We start from the raw sequence: 17,382 nt of genomic DNA, 5'->3' as shown, positions 1-17,382 counted from the left end.
CTTTTTATTGTAGGGAGGGACAATTCCATCGATTTCATATACCATAGCTACAATATGTTAACTAATGCCGTATTCCACAGAGGTGTCATTAATATCGGCAAAGGTTTCGGATATTCCGTTGTTTGAGAGCAGCGCAACCATTTGCAATTTGACACGCATGAAGGAGTAGACAGTGTCCTTTGTCCTACATTTCACTTGTTCAAGTTACTAATTACAAGGACAAACATGAAGTCTCACTACTGAACTTACCACTGACTTACAGCTTGTCAGTGACGGCCAAGAGTCGTACTGAATCGTACAAATTCTACCGTTGATGGCCCACACTTGTGTCGTCGAGTAAGAACTATGGGAGGTATATTGTATATTGTCTGTTCGTATTTAATACATTTGTTTTCTTGTACATTTATAATGTCAGGTGTTTAGTCAACAACTATGATTAGAGATCGCAGTTACTAAATTGTCTGTGTTATAACAGTGTTTATAATCGAGAGTATCCATGTTAACATGATGATGTGATATTTCTTATTTGTCAGTGCGGTGATCTACAACAACTAAACTGGGACATTGGTTATTAAATAGATCAAGTGCGGCAATTTGTCCAGCCTGTGTGATGTGGGACATTGGTTATTAAATAGATGAAGTACGGTAATTGTCCAGCTTGTGTGATGTAGTGTTCTAACTTAATCAATGGACAAGTTGATTAACATTTTCGACTTCTGATTAATAACATGGAGCGTTTGGTCGGAAGTCGACCAGCGAGCAGTGCCAGTAAAATTCAAAGGAGAACAACTCCTCGAGAACGGGGCCCGAACCCACGAGAGCCTCTGAAGACCACATCACGAGCGGTGTCTCCCGTGGGGTCACACACTGCCACTGATCTGGGATCTGAACTCGAACTGATAACTTCAGCACTTGAGCCAGCAGCGGGATCTGTCACAGTAGATATTGAGGATGGGGATGGATGGGACACGGACTTGGAGGATGTTAGTAAGTAATTAATTATGTTTGTGTGAGTTTTCTTTGAGTTGCTCTATACGATTGAATCCTTACTGCTTGCTGTGTCCGTACTTTGTGTGAATGACCTGGTTGACATTCCCCATTCTTTCTACAGACGTTTACTCACGGTATAAGACTGGGATCTGATGATGTCTTAGTTACATTTCTAATGGTAATAATAAGTTTTTATTTTTAAAAAATGTCAAAATGCACACACAACAACCGCCGCCGTATAGTAATATATTATCGATCATACCTACCTAAAAAAGGAAACCTTGATATAAAAAGGGACTGTGTTACGAATAGTGTGCTCCAGTACCGTAGCCGAGAAATATGGGTACAATGTTGTAGACACACTGTTTACTTAATTGATTTTAAAATCTGATACCTGTCACCATTTTGTTTGAAGAATTTGGTAACGTTCACACAGACGACACATATACCGTACCTAGTATAGATATGTTGATTACAAAATAGTACTCTTACTGCAGGTAGTATTGGGGAGGAATTCCTAGGTATCTCCATTGTACAGGTGAAAATTCGCGATAAGTGTACAGGTATATCTGCTAATTAGGGCCAATGATCGTTCTGTCGGCCTTGTGATTCTTTGGTTCAGACAGTATTTCGTCGTCAAATGCTGTCGGATAAGAATTTCTGAAAACGTTGGTAACTTTTTAATGGCCGCCTTTAGCGGAGTTAAGTTTCTGTTTTATCAGTCACCCCCTCCCCAAAACCAACCCCTCCACCTCCCCACCTCCCCCCTCTCAAAAAAAGAAAAGAAAAATGCTTAAATTTCGAGTAAAACTTAGTAATGGTTTGAGAATGTCTAATATAGGACTGTTGTTCTCATTTTGTAACTTTTTGTCAAACAGTCTATTTATTCTACATCGTAAAATTGGATAACCTTTCCATTTCATTACTCAGTAAGCTTCAACAGAGACACAACAACATTTTATTTTGTTAGGTCACGAGAATATTAACACCAGGGTACATTTCCCGTTTAGAAATTAAAAAGGTATGTCGACAGCCGACAGATTTTATTTAAAAATAATAAAAACAAAAGAACTATGATGTGTTTTATATAAAGTCAAATAACAGGCGTGATGTTTTCATATGTATCGAAAGTTCTATCAGGACCATTGTAACCTAACTCTGTAATGTACCAATGGATCGTGTCATTTAGGGGGAATCATGGCACCATTTACTACATAACATACTGCAGTAAACATTAACATCGTGAAAGGAACAAAAACAAGTAATTGTTATCAGATTTCAGTCTCTTGGAGAATGCGATTTGTGTGGATGTTAGTAGGAAATAAGTGTTTAAAGACTTATGATAAACGTGAATTTTGATACGTTTTAATTGAATCAACAGGTACTCGAGTTTTGTTCGTCTGTTAATATTTTTTTCGCTAACATAAAACTACTTTTTTCAACGTACCGGTATTGAAAGAAACTTAAGAACGTTTTTACTTTTCTGTTCAATTTGCAATGGAATCGTACTGAAAAATGACGGAGAAATCATCCACAGATTTTTCCGTTTATATAAAATCGACAACCGTCATTACACAGCTGCACAGTTCTCTATAGCATTGACAGTCAGTGTGTTTATCTTGTACATCCTAGTACAAAGTTTAACATCTATTGACAAAGTAAATAGTACAAAACACAGATATCTAAAGCAATTCTGAAAATAGCATCGTAGGGGGTAGACATTTCATAGATATTCTTCAATTAAATTAGGATTTTTAATCGAATGTTTGATTAAATATCGATTACAAGATCCCACATAAACACGGTCTACAACACATTTATAACAAATCTATAGGTTTCAAGCTGATCAACTGAGTGCAGGTGTTACTTCATACTGTTATTTGTTGGTACACCAATAACGACACTGAAATTAAGTTTAGTGAGTTCCTTATAATTATGTCAATGAATAATGATAGGACGATATTTTATTCTAAAATTGCCATTGAATGCACCATGACACCCATATTAACTAAAGGAATGTCTACATATCCCTCAGTACTTGTCAACATTACATAATTACCGCCATATCTTGATTCTCAATACACACTTAGTTCGCATTACCAGGTATCTGTCAGCGATGGAGATAGTGCTTAATCGATTTTAAATCGTTCCTCTATTGAAATGATTTTGCCAAATCGTCTCAGAGTTATTAAAATTCAATTGATACTACATAATAGATAAAATGGTGACTGTGTATTTTAACTGTTCTAACAATGTCATGGGGCGACATTCGGGAACGTGGATGTTGAGTACTGAGTGTGTATCGAATTGTGTGACGTAAACCACCCCAAAAATTACCTTTACGAACAGCTTTCCCAACAGAAGGATCCCGCCTTTAACATTCACTGTATTGTGTGTGTGTTTAAATGTCTTGTAGAGATTGAATAAGCGGGATAGTACCCCACGCGGTTCATACAATGGCCCTTAATAAGATCTAATATAGATTTTATAATTCTGGTATTGAGATATTACTCTCACAATGAATACTCAGTTGTTGAAACGTCAACAAAACAGCGAGAATTCCATAGTGTGAGTAAAGTTTGAATTATCCTGACCTAATGTTTAATATATTCAACAAAAAAACAAATAATACCAGTAAAATCATAAAAGAAACATAAAATTGTAAAAATCCTGTTATGTGTATTTAACACAAAGTCACACAGTATATTACTTAATGTACAACATCACGAGGGAAAGTGAGAAATGCTGATCGAGTCTACAGAAAACCTAGGGACATGTCATACAAAAATATTTTGGATAACATTTATGTTTGTTTGAAATAATTTCTGGATTTTGAAACATTGTAAACAGTCTGAATCCAGATATACAACATTTGTGTAGATGTTAATTTAGTTGGAACAACACTAAGCATTGCCTCATTACCTTAGATCATTAAAAGTAAACATAATTAACAAAGCAAAAACAAAGCATCTGATCGACACGTTTTATTTTCAATAAAAGACTTTTACTTTCTTCGTGACTTTTGTTGACTTTACCTAACGTTTCAGCTACACAGACAATGCCACCCTGATGATTTTAGTGACCAATATGGAAATGAGATTTCTGATTGCGTTTTAGTTAACAACGATACGAACTTATGAAGCAGATGCAAAAGTATCATTTAAGCATCTTTTTTATATGTACAATTCTGATCAAATCGCTCATGAGTTCCATTTACCATCAGGTAATCTACAAAACATCTCATACCAGACTGGCAACTTGTTGGCTTTGTCCTGAAAAAGCTGTTAAACTTGTGACGAGAACGGCGATTCGTCACCGAGTTTTAATAATATATACGTTTGCGATCAAAACAAACCTTTAACGAAATTAAACCCTCTCCCGGGATGTTTGTCTTTCAGCTTCCCGCCACCTTATATCCTTTCCCGCCCCTTCCCGCCACCTTATGCCCCTCCCACCTTTTCCCGCCTTCTCATAGCCTCTCCCGGGATGTATGCCCTACCCCTTCCCGCCACCTTATGCCCTCTCCCGGGATGTATGTCCTTCCCCTTCCCGCCACCTTATGCCCTCTCCCGGAATGTATGTCCTTCCCCTTCCGTTTCATGATTCCAAGATCAAGGTCACACAATGCCACCGTTATAGACAATTATGTTTTCGTAAAGAATTTCTATCAAATTATATATATATTCGAGTTCTTGTTTTAAGGCGCCAAGATCTTTAGTTGTTTGTCAAATAGTACCGTAAATTTCCGCGTATAGTGCGCAGTTTTTCAAGCTAAAACTGTCGTGTCAAAAAGGGGGTTCGCATTATACGCAGGAACACGCCATTCTTGGGGTTATCAATAATTCGAATTCACGTGTCGTAGACATTTTGTTGTTTTCCATAATTATTCACTCGCGACTGACATCTGTTCACGGGAGGTCAACAAATGTCAGTAATGTGTAGCTATTGAACTATAGAATACAAATAGATGTTCGGTGTTTTCCTGTTGCAGAAAATCTAATAGAAAAAGTAAAACCAAAGAAAAATGGTAAGTTTAGCACCTAACCTAACCAGCATGGTGGCACAGCAGATCACAGCACACAGGGCTACATCCATGTGCTATAAAGTCAGCACGGAGACTAGTGGACACGAAATATCACAGAACAGAAACACAACAGTTTAGAGCATAGATCTGGAGTTGATAACGAACGGCGATCGTTAGATATGCTGACTTCATAACTTGACAATAAAATGATAATTAATTGCTGGATGTTATGAAGTTTTCATGAGTTAAAGCGTATATTATCGTTGAGTTTTCAAGTTTAAACGCTTTTACTTAAATAGTTTCGCATTTAACAAGTGCTTTGCCTTCTGATCAGTGTTTACGGTGCTATTATCCAGCTATTTACTATTTATATGTGTTATCAATGTATTGCTGTTACCAAAAGTTCGAATCCGTTTCATCTTACATTATTGAAATTTAACCTACCATTACGCTATTATAAACATTACGTCACTTCTTGCTGTGCCACATGTCGACGTCACTTCCGGTAATTGTAATGGCTATAATTAGTAGATATTTAGCGAGGTCGAGGTTTATTTTGATTATCCTATGATATGTTACACAAAGATTTACGGTTATACTTCCTTTAATAAGGATTGGAGATCTGCATGGAGACAATGTTTATAGTTTATATCAGAAAGCACACAATCAATTATCCACTTACTTTATTGCTTCATGCACATGCTAAGTAAACAACTTTTATGTTCTCCCTAGAATGGTGACTCCGTGCGGTATCAACTATATTTATTCTCATTAATCATTTGATTTATCAGTTACATGTGCGGAAGCTTAAATAACTCTTTTTTAAAACTTTCTCAAAATAATACTTACGTTGTGCATGTACATCATTGATATCGTATAATCATTGAATTTATCTATTTTATTTTGGTAAGACTTACCAGTCTAACTTAACAGTCTTCAGTGGTAATGCATTACATGCGGGATACGAAATATATTCTACCTGAAATAAAGAACATACTATGTTATATGGGATTCCATGTTGTATAAGTATGTACATAGTATTTAATGTTCAAATTGTTTTTTGAAGTCCACATTCAAAATATGTTTTTTATCGAGCATTTCCTCCGGTGGTGGTCGTGGTGACGGTCGTGCTCAGTAGATCACTTGTAAACATTTCCATGATTGAACATTTCAGCGCCTAAAAAAACAAAAGATAAAAAAGGCAAAAAGGGTAAGTCTCTTCCATAAAGAGTAACAGTCACCAGTAGGACTGTAGTCTGCACGGAAGTGGTGTTACTAGTGTTTTATAATGTAATATAACACGGCTGGATACGTGTAGAGAATAACTGTAGCACTTGTTTCTATGGATACGTATGCAGCTGTTTTAGTTGTAGAGGTTGTAGTGTGAAAGACGTTGTAATGGATACACATGTAGTTTTTATACAAGTAATTCGACGGACGTTGCCATGGATACATATAACCATAAATACAAATGTCGTAGTTGTAGTATGACGAACGTAACCATAGTGATTTTGTTGTGATAAGAATGACGATAAGCCTTTTGTTATATCTGGATGATAATTTTTGTGGTTAGGAAGGACGATAAGCCTTGTTTTAAATATGACTGATAATTTTTGTGATAAGTAGAACGATAAGCCTTGTTTCATACCTTGATGATAATTTTTGTGATAAGTAGGACGATAAGCCTTGTTTCGTACCTGGATGATAATTTTTGTGATAAGTAGGACGATAAGCCTTGTTTCGTACCTGGATGATAATTTTTGTGATAAGTAGGACGATAAGCCTTGTTTTACAGCTGAGATAAAAAAAACAGGTAGGTGTATTATTCACATGTGTTTGTATTAGTACTATTAATCTATTGAAGACATTTTACTGACCAGGCAACAAAATTGGTTCGTCGTACGTCATTCATCAGACCAAAATATGGTTTGTAAGCGAGGCGTGTAACTACAAGAGGATACTCTATTCTTTAGTATAGCACTAGAAACTTCGCGAAGTATTCTTTATTACAGAGACCTGCAAAAGTTATCGTACAAAAACTCTCATCCTTCATACTGAGAGCAACATTACTGGCCACACAGGGATGTATAAAACTTTGTGTGCCTCCCTTATTGCCTTGAGGGCGGTGAAAGCAAACAGTATATGCGGCATATAGTTCAGGCAAAAAATAAAACTATAAGATATTTTAGAGTACAATCTTGTGTTTTGAGTCCGATTTCATTAGTTAGTCAAACTTATACATATATCGTGTAATATACCTCAGTTAATCAGACACACTTCTAATTTCATTGTACAGGAAACTACCCCAAACGGAAAGTTTTAACTGAAGAGGAGAAAGCCCGCCTGGTGTACATCCGGGCATGTATAAAGTTCAGCATCACCCCATCGTCAATATTCCTTCGTGGACTCAAAAAAGGACAAATAGACCTCCAAAACCAAGGGCTAGGACCGCTCGGAACTCAGGCAGTCGCCCTTAGTCTTGTGGTAAGCAAATGTTCGAAATTTGGGCTTAGAATATTGTAAAGGAGACACACGGGTGAACAGCAGTTATAGATAAAGTACGTGCCGAATGGCGAGGTATACTGTATCATACAACTATTGTTATTCTAGAACTCTTCAGTCAGGGGCCTACATTCTACAAGCAGAGTTTGGAAAATCAAAATTTACCGAAATTAAAGTTGAAATATATCAACATGGAAATAATTTTCTACCAAGAAAATAATAAACAGAAAAGATTAAATGGTTTGTCGTTATTTTCATTCAGGAATGGTGTTAAAGAAATACTAAGTGTGTTAGTATTGATACACTTTTCAATTTGGTCAGTGAAGAAGTCAACATTTAATATTACAGTAGTCAAATAAACCCTTATATCTCAACGTTACGGTGTAATGTTCTGTACAACACAAGCTTCTGTACTGATTCAGATTGACCGAAGTGTGAGTGATGTAGTGATATCCGGTAACTCTATAGGACAAACAGGGATTCGTTACCTCACGGACATGTTGTTGATAAATGACAACATCAGCCACCTTGTAAGTAACACTGTATCATTCCTGTATCTCTTCATCTATATGAAACATCCCGTCTCGTCACGATTATGTCCCTACCAAGTCTGATATCATAGCCATCAATACTTCATAATGTTGTTTACTTTTTGTCTCCAGTTCCTTTCACCGTATACCCATTAATATGGCTCTTTCTCTGCTGCCTTGTAACATTGTCTCTATCAGTCTCCTTGACCTTGTAACATTTATCATTCTCCTTACCCTTGTGACATTGTCTCTATCAGTCTCCTTGACCTTGTAACATTGTCTCTATCAGTCTCCTTGACCTTGTAACATTGTCCCTATCATTCTCCTTGACCTTGTGACATTGTCTCTATCAGTCTCCTTGACCTTGAAACATTGTCTCTATCATTCTCCTTGACCTTGTGACATTGTCACTATCAGTCTCTATTTACAGTATCTACATATACCCGAGACTGCCTTCCATAATGCTTGTTAAAATCGTAATAATCGTCCTATGATATTTGTCAAATTATTGTTTGATGTATAGCATTGTACTATTCGTGTACAGGATGTATCAGACAATAACCTACAATCGTACGGCGCCCAGGTCATCAGTAACATGCTGCTACAAAACGACAATATTCTATCCCTCAAGGCCTCAGGTAAGTTATAGTTAAACATTCCGTTCCTTAAAACTCAGGATAAGAGTGTGCCATTGGAACGCCCCCTTTTCTCTCAGTGTCTTAGGTAAGGTGGTTTATATATTTTGGACAAAAAGTATCATCAATAGGTGTGGTGGCCGAATTTGTAAAATCGTTTAAATGTCGGGTATGTTGTGATGTGCTTTTCAGACCCCCTGTACATCAGCCTATTTAGGTAAATCTCTTGCTGGAGGTTTCCCGTCGCTCAGGGATTTTGGAGTTCTGTCTGTATGACGGGTAATGCAGTCGGTATATGGTACTATACAACATGATTTGTTAGTTTATAGATTAAAGGATTTACTTGGTGACATGATACCCAATACCAATACATATCTTTATTTATACATTTGATTTTTACCGGCCCGTTATCAGTAATCGATACAGCTCCTTTATACACTCTCAATCCAGCATGTTTAAAAGATAGCTACTTCAAAGAGAGCAAACATTATATCAGATGATAATGAGAGAGATGGGTTTTTTTTTTAATTTATCGCGGGCGAATATCTAACAATCATTTATCCCACAGGTAACCAATTTAATAGGAATGACGCGCTTCTGTTCGCGCAGGCCATCCAGTTCTACGTAAGTATACCGCTTACCTGCAGTGTTCGATGTGAATACACGACATAATCAGTGTCACGTGGAGTTATTATTTATTATGTCGTTAAATGTTTACGACAGGGTCTTGTTTTTTAGGAGTGGGGGTGGGGGGAGGGGAGATGTGTATTCATGTCTCTGTACATCAATAAACAAATACACAAATAATTCCACGCTGCCGTTTTAACCAAATGTTGCTCAATATATACGAGTGTCTTTTAAAGATAACGAAGGGAAGCATAATTGTCCTTTCTTTTATATACATGTATGTTGTGTGGTTTCAGCGGTTTTCACTCCGTGTTTTGGACCTCAGTCATAATGACCTGGAGTCGGAGGGAGGACAGCATCTTGGACCAGCTATAGGTAATTTACAGGAAGCAATCTGGGTCATTGTCAAACTATAGCTAATTTACGAGAGAAATTCTCGATGAAAGGTTATAAGTACTAATTATTTATGTAAAGCAACGTTCTAGAACAGATTAAAAGTAATCTAAGGCGAGCAAGCATCACGAGTCAAATATTGGTAAATTTCAGGTAGGACAACAATTAAAGTCAAAGTAAAAGTAAAGAAAATCATGACATCACGACAAATACTCATACCATTATGAAAATGATAAATGTGTGGGCCTTGCTTTCAGCACAGGGAGCCCAAACATAATCATGTATATGAGGTGATTTAAGTGAATATGTTTGGATGAGGCACAAAATGTATATTCACAATATCAGAAACATTGTTATGTCAAATAATTCCAAGTTTTGTGCCAGTCGGATAATTGAGTCGGAAGTTTAGTAACATTGTTGAAGACTTGCATGTAATAACCAAAAGCGTTCCGAAATATTTACGGCCTTTTGAGCACTTAACTACGACAGCCATTCCGAAAATGTATTTTTCTTGGTTGGCTTTGCATTGAAAAGAAGACATTAAAGATCTCGTTCAGTGTCGGAAGTTTGCAAAGTGATAAATCTTTCACAACATAAAAGTTTCCATTATAACTAAAGCTCAAATTGTTCCTATCAAATGGCGAGCATGTTAATTGTTAAGCTTGTGTGTGTTTACCAATGATGCACATGTCCGACTGCCCGGGGACTAGGGTAATCTACTCCACAATTTGTGAAGCAGTTTTGGTGACTTGTGATTTCACTAGATTGTATCGACACAACAATTTCCTGAGAACATGAAAACTCGCTCATAATTATCTTGATTGACGGCCATAGAGTTTCTATTCAAACAAAAGTACATTGCATCTTGCATTCTCCGTATTTCCAACACACGATACTCTGGAGAAATTATCTTAACACATTCACAAGTATAAAATCGATGATAATATTCTCGTATATCGTACTGATAGAAGAGAATATGTTTACAGGATAAAACGTAGGTTACAGAATCGAATTAGAGGTGTTACATTAATTAAAACAATGACATTTATTATAGAAATGCAATACAAGTATGCATAACTATTTAAGAACACCAGTAGCCGTACACGTCATTCCGGATCCATTTTTAGATGAACTTACCTACGAGAAAAACAATCTTGAATGTAAGACCGGAAGCGGAATGATTATTGACCTGCGTATTGTTCTGTTCTGAAAAAGGGTCTATAATTAATCATTATTTCTTCGTGTATAGAATATATTAGTAAACCGATAAACGTTAAATCGATGCGAGGTCGTAAATCACGTGCGTTTGTAAGCTGTGTAGGCTATATAACCGTGTATCAATTATTACATTGTTAAAAACATTTGTATCTCGTTCAAGCTGCTAACGACACATTAGAGATCCTGGACATCAGTTGGAACCATTTGGCATATGACGGAATCAAGGCCATAGCGGACGGACTCAAGGTCAGAGCAGTCTTATTGCTCAAATCCCTTCAAAGCAGGAAGAGATTTTTTTAACTTGTTGCAGGAACATACTTGTATTTCGAATGTATACACAACCAGATATTAAAAAAAGAAACAAAAATAAAAAAACAAACAAACAAAAAATAAAAATAAACATGAGAGAGTCCAACAATTATAATCAATACCATATAAAAAAGACTCCTCTGCCAACGGAACTTCTATGATAAATCATATTTCATAAAATTTTGTACAGGAAAACACCAGCATCAAAACCCTTAACTTGTCGTGGAATGGCATTGGCGATGAAGGCGCGCTGTGTGTTGTACAAGCTGCCAACATGAATGAGACTCTAGAAGTCTTACAAATGGACGCTAACCGCATAGGGCCGATCGGTCTGTCCAACCTCCTCAAACAACTGGCAAGCAACAAAGTTCTGCTCGAACTGAAGGCAAGTCTTTTATTAGGGTATCATTACAATAGAATGTATTTGCTATGTCAAACCAATCTATCATGAGAATGTGGACTTGATTATGGAAAATGTGTAGTTTTTGTCACAAATCCTAATGAAGCTCGTTCAAACGATTGATACTAAGACTGTGGAGTTTTCTGTCTTACTTTCCCGGTTCAATTTGTATGATATTACACATATGTTACAGATCAGTAAGAACCCAATCACCACCTTAGGACCAGAGAGTGCTCTCCAAGTTATCAACGCCCACCCCGAGATGGGAATGCAATTGTTAGAGATACGGGTGTGTATAACATAGTTTACAGCAGTACGTATGTATATACTTCTCTCAATAACTGGTGAACATTGGTTCCATCTGTCAGGGTGTGAACATTGTGAAATTCCGTCAGCACATAGTGTATATGACTCATTATAACTGTCTGCTCTATTACCGTAATACTATCATAGGAACCAAAAGATTAATTACGCGTATTTTCATTCGATTAACAACAATTTTGATTAAATAATGCTAATTTTGTTAGGGCCTTTTAATCCATATTAGAGAGTTACCATGGTGCTGTATAACATTCTGTCTTCTTTCTCAGGATTCTTGGTTGACGAGTGAAGCCTGTAGGCTTGTGTACGACATTCAAGAATTAAAACCAAAATTTAAAGTCGTTCATGGAGGTTTTACGAATGCTCATGACCTGATAAAAGCATCTATAAAGAAGCGAGAGGAGAATTGTATGAACGACCCTTTCTTGTTTCTCATTAACTACGTTAACGACAACAGGCTGCGCTGGATGGACCTCTTCAACAGGCTTGACACAGACAAGAACTTCTCCATCAGTTTCGACGAGTTCCGGGACGGCATGAAAGTAAATATCATGACAAGAAATCTAAATGTGAAACAGGGGTTTAGGTTTAGCAGGATTGATTTACAGTAACGATTTGTTTCAACCAATCAGGGACATTAATCTTCGAAAATACGAAACAAGATTTTATAGTGAATGTGTCGAATAGTAGGTAAGTGCTAAGTAACGAGATAGGAAGTTTCATGTGCATGCATGACGATCGGGGCTAGAACATTGAATATCTGGCGATTTCTCCAAACTTTCTAAGGACATACCTATTCGAATTTTAGTTTGCTCTTTTCCAATAACAAACTCTGCAGTGTTAGAAAGACGGCCGTTGATAATCACTCTACTATCTTTAGCTATAGATAATCCTGCTATTCTCATCTAAAGTACAGTTCAGCTTCCTTAACTCGAACTTAAGAGGACCATGAAAAAACTTAAAATTATTAGAATATTCAAATTAACAGAGTTCAAAACTTTGGTGTAAAGTTTTATCAATATACATGAAGAGTACGTGCTTTCAGTACCGAGGCATGCCATTGAAACTTGACTTATAAAGGAAAATTAAACTAAGATAAAGAGTTTTGCCGGGATCGACAAAGTACTTTGAGTTAAGCGGGTATTCGAGGTTTCCGAGTTGAACTGTATAACATCCAGCCATCTTTATGAAAACGTCTTTAGTACATCATGTACACACATTTATGAGATGCTTGAAATAGCTTAAATAAATGTCATGTAGAACAATTCTGTCGTTTATAGGCAAATAAAATCCCGATATCCGACAAGGACGTACAGATATTGATGGAACGGCTGGACGAAGACCATGATGGCGCCATTGACTTCGGGTAATGGTGTTTAGACCCAGATGACAACACAATTTCCACACCTTGTAATGTTATGAAAATGAATTTCGACTTTTCCTGTCATAAGTGGAAGCACCAGCTTGACAATCTAGACATTACACTCAGTCTATGTAGTGTCTTATCTGTAGAATTTACATGTACATCAGGTTACTGAATCTGTGACAATGGTAATGTACGCACAATATCCTTTATTTATCTGCTCACTTTTCAGCCAGTTTCTGACTTTCACTTTCCATATATTCTGAAATACATTGATGACCATAAAGCTTTTGATTTTGATATTCAAGTACAATTATATTTACGATAAAAAATGACTTTTTTGATAAAATATAGTTTACTATTTACAATGATCCGATTACGCCAGTGTTATTATCTCAATTTCATGAGAACCTACGTGACTACATATCAAGTTGATCTTCTGTATCACGTGAACCCGTCATTAGCATCGCCCCAGAACAGTCAGGAATCCCCAACCAGCTCATAATTGTATTTATTCCACTCTAGTGAACTTCTCGAGGGCCAGAAGAAGTATTTGAAGAGGTTTGAGAAAGTAATGGGAGTGACCCCTACTATCTCATCATCTTCTCCTTCAACTAGACAGAATTCCAGGCCATCGTCACGGCAGAAGTCACGACCTTCATCAAGGACACAGTCACGTCCGTCGTCAAGGCAACAGTCAAGGCCAACATCCAAGTATGTTACTAAACAGTACATCTAGTTCTTCCTTATTATACAATAATGTATAGATAAGATACTTTTAATTTTGCTAAGATTTACTGTAAACTGATAAGTATGTTGATCGACATGTGTTAAGTGGGATACATCGATAGTCAATGAGTCCATATCAAGTGTATTTTCTATGACTTTCTTGTTATTATACATTTATTTTTATCTCATATATATTGTTCTTTCTCCATTTCATTCGACGCCATTTCAGGTTAATATGTAAGTACAATGTAAAATAAGAAGCACTTTGGTAACGGTTTCTATGTAGTGGGTTATGGATTGTCCATATGTAAGTTTAAGGATGGAGCCTTATAGTTAACAGCCTATCAGTACGAACTTCATACAAAAAGAATATAAGTAAGATTGAATAGACACAGAGGTGAACAGCACATTTTGATACAAATTAAGAGTTAGATACAGCACAATCAAACAAGGAATTAAACTGCAACATACAAATGTTTCGTCCTTCTAGGACGCAAGAATGTAAGGGTGCAAAAGTCTAACAAACAGCTCTGTGGTAAAGGAATTTTTTTCAGAAGTGGGCGATATGTAAGTATGGTGTTAAAGTAGTAAATATCACTGTAACCAATTGGTCACGGCACTGTCAAACCTTTACAGTAGTAAATGGGTTGTAGCACTCTAGTAAAGCATCTTAGGAGCGGTTACATATTTATACCTAGAAGGAATGCTAATTAACCTACCACGTTATGTGTTGTTTTCGACTGATGAAGACATTTTCGGTATATATAATTCTAAAATACAGTGTACATAAATTGTTAAGGATGGTCGGTTCATTTTTTATCACATTTAGTGTGAATATTGTTACATACAGTATAAATGGTTAATTTGTGCTGAAATGATACGTAATTATCTCGTAACGGAATCGAGTACGTTGCATAATGATTTTTACGTTTGTGTAGTTTCTGCATAAAAAAGAGAACAATATCTCATTTGGAGTACAATGTTTCTTATATGCTTTAAATATAATGAATATGTCAACCAATATCATAGTTATGGCGTTGTAAAGTGTTTTAGAGGTAGATTGAACGAGATTTCGTAAATAGGGAGGAAACTTTGCTTAACGAAGGTGGTAAATGGGTTTTTTAACTCGTGTAGTACTTCTTCGTTTCAAAAAAAAATATCTAATGTAAGAAAATCTCCCTGATCAGAATACCAAATAAGGCAAGCATCCTATCATTATTCAGAGAGTGCTAAATTGATATCTTGGGTCCTACATTCTAAAGTTTGAGATTTCACCAATGCAAACTACAAAAGTGCGCAATTTACACTTTTTTTACATCTCAAATGCCTCTTGTATTCCGACTCATTTCTAATCGTTATATTTATGGTACTATTTGATAGAACTGACCGATCAGCTGCTCTAACAATCCAGCAGAAAGCCAAGTCGGACATGGAAACCTACGCACGGACCACCCAGTTAACCAAGGAGCCTTCTGTAAAATCCTGACCCAGCTAAAAATCAGAGCTTTTACGTCATGCAATATGAACGTTAATCAACAGTATGTGTAAAAATCAACATTAAACATGCAATCCTGTTTGCAAAAATATCCTTATAGGATGTCTACCAGACATTAATATTATAAAAATCTCACAAAGTGTCACAACCATTTTTGGGATACTGAATACAATGTACTATGTACCATTCGCATGCATTGGCATACGTGATGATTTTCCCCGTCTCTCGTTGCTGGTTTCTTTGTTTAATTAACGACTTGTAAAAATACCAGTTTGTTGATGAATGAAGTTTTATTCCATGAAATGGTTACATAATCAACTTCATTTATAGTTACCATTTCCGACCGAAAAATTCATTATGTATGATAATGTTTATGACTAAGCTTAATTCCTATGCGCGTTTTAGTTTCATAGATATATTTGGTAAACATTTTTACGTATATAGGTATTTACATGTTATTGAAGTGCTTCTTTAATATCTCTTAAGATTGTTGATAAATGCATTGTGAAATTGATATGTGCCAAATAAAACTGCCTTAATTAATTAATATTTCGCGATGGCTATTTTGTGGAGCATGTCCGTAATATCAGGACAAATATTAGTACTGCGCAATTAATCTAGACAAGATGTTGTGAATGTGGGTTGTATGTTGTTATGAGTGTTGAGTGTGAAAGTATATATAAGCAGCATAGAAAGGTGAAACTATATTACATATTGTAAACATATTTTAAGCCGTTGGCACTCTAAGGTGGTGACAGAATGAACAATGCCACACAAGAACATGTTCATCTTTTTACATGACATATTGTAAGACTTTAACTTTGCTTTGGTTTTAAAATGTCTCAACCTACAACCTGGACACTTCACAAATTTGGTAATCTAAATATTAGATATGTCTGTACACTATCCTGGTTACAACTGTGCAAGTACTACTTCCGCATCCTGCATTTTAAATATTTAGCTAGAAAAATGCAGGTAATATAACCGATGTAGTAGATATAGATTTAATTGGTTTAATTATAACAAAAAATTGTAAACATACAATCAAAATTCTCAAATTTGAATACAAGTACTTCATGTATATTATAGATTCTATTGAAAGTTCTGTGCTTTCAACATAAACGTAGCACGTACATTCAGATTGTTTCTTTAACATATTTCCACTTGTACATTTTCAGTGTTAGCGCCATTAGTCTTGTCAATGTTGATGTGTGAGTGAAATAAATATACCATTATTTTAACTTGCATGACGAGCATTTGATTTAGGTGTTGGAACATTTTTCGTTATTTTAATAAATATTGGTATATTGCATGGCTTAAGTGATCATTAATATGTTCTTTATGACGTTATTATTCCCACGCTAGACTGGTCACGTTCAATAACATCTTTGTCGATAAGAAGAACGTTCTGTCATACCTAAAACAGAAATGACGTTTTATCATATCTATGATAGCAACGACACGTTTTATTTTTATCTATTTATAGAAACGACATGTTTTGTCATATCTAGTATAGCAACAACACGTTTTGTTATATCTATTTATAGCAACAACACGTTTTATCATATATATTATAGCAACAACACGTTTAATCATATAGCAACAACACGTTTTGTTATATATATTATAGCAACAACACGTTTTATCATATCTATTATAGCAACAACACGTTTTATCATATATATTATAGCAACAACACGTTTTATCATATCTCTATAGAAACATGTTTTATCATAACTATTATAGCAACAACACGTTTTATTATATCTATTATAGCAAAAATACGTTTTATCATATCTATTATAGCAACGACATGTTTTATCATATCTATTTATAGAAACGACAT

General features: G+C 35.8%; 1 protein-coding gene across 1 annotated transcript; it reads left to right on the top strand.

The window, feature by feature from the left end:
* The first annotated feature begins 728 nt into the window (after positions 1-728).
* LOC132551947 (leucine-rich repeat-containing protein 74A-like) lies at positions 729-15,527 on the top strand. The gene is made up of 14 exons (XM_060216090.1): positions 729-987; positions 6,189-6,224; positions 7,311-7,498; positions 7,939-8,046; positions 8,591-8,684; positions 9,250-9,305; positions 9,605-9,683; positions 11,080-11,165; positions 11,419-11,613; positions 11,822-11,917; positions 12,219-12,491; positions 13,230-13,315; positions 13,838-14,026; positions 15,422-15,527. The coding sequence occupies exons 1-14, from the start codon at positions 729-731 to the stop codon at positions 15,525-15,527; spliced, it is 1,851 nt and encodes a 616-aa protein (XP_060072073.1).
* Positions 15,528-17,382: the final 1,855 nt, after the last annotated feature.

Source organism: Ylistrum balloti, unplaced genomic scaffold, assembly GCF_031769215.1.
Source record: "Ylistrum balloti isolate Yb309-2 unplaced genomic scaffold, AGI_CSIRO_Ybal_v1 Utg370226, whole genome shotgun sequence".
Taxonomy (NCBI): domain Eukaryota; kingdom Metazoa; phylum Mollusca; class Bivalvia; order Pectinida; family Pectinidae; genus Ylistrum; species Ylistrum balloti.
This window is presented reverse-complemented; position numbering and strand designations above follow the sequence as displayed.

Excerpts from the sequence above, each read along its gene's own strand:
- LOC132551947 (XM_060216090.1), top strand. The coding sequence starts at position 729 with ATGGAGCGTTTGGTCGGAAGTCGACCAGCGAGCAGTGCCAGTAAAATT. Across the intron at positions 988-6,188 it reads CACGGACTTGGAGGATGTTA|CGCCTAAAAAAACAAAAGAT; the intron begins GTAAGTAATTAA and ends TGAACATTTCAG. Across the intron at positions 11,614-11,821 it reads AAGTTCTGCTCGAACTGAAG|ATCAGTAAGAACCCAATCAC; the intron begins GCAAGTCTTTTA and ends CATATGTTACAG.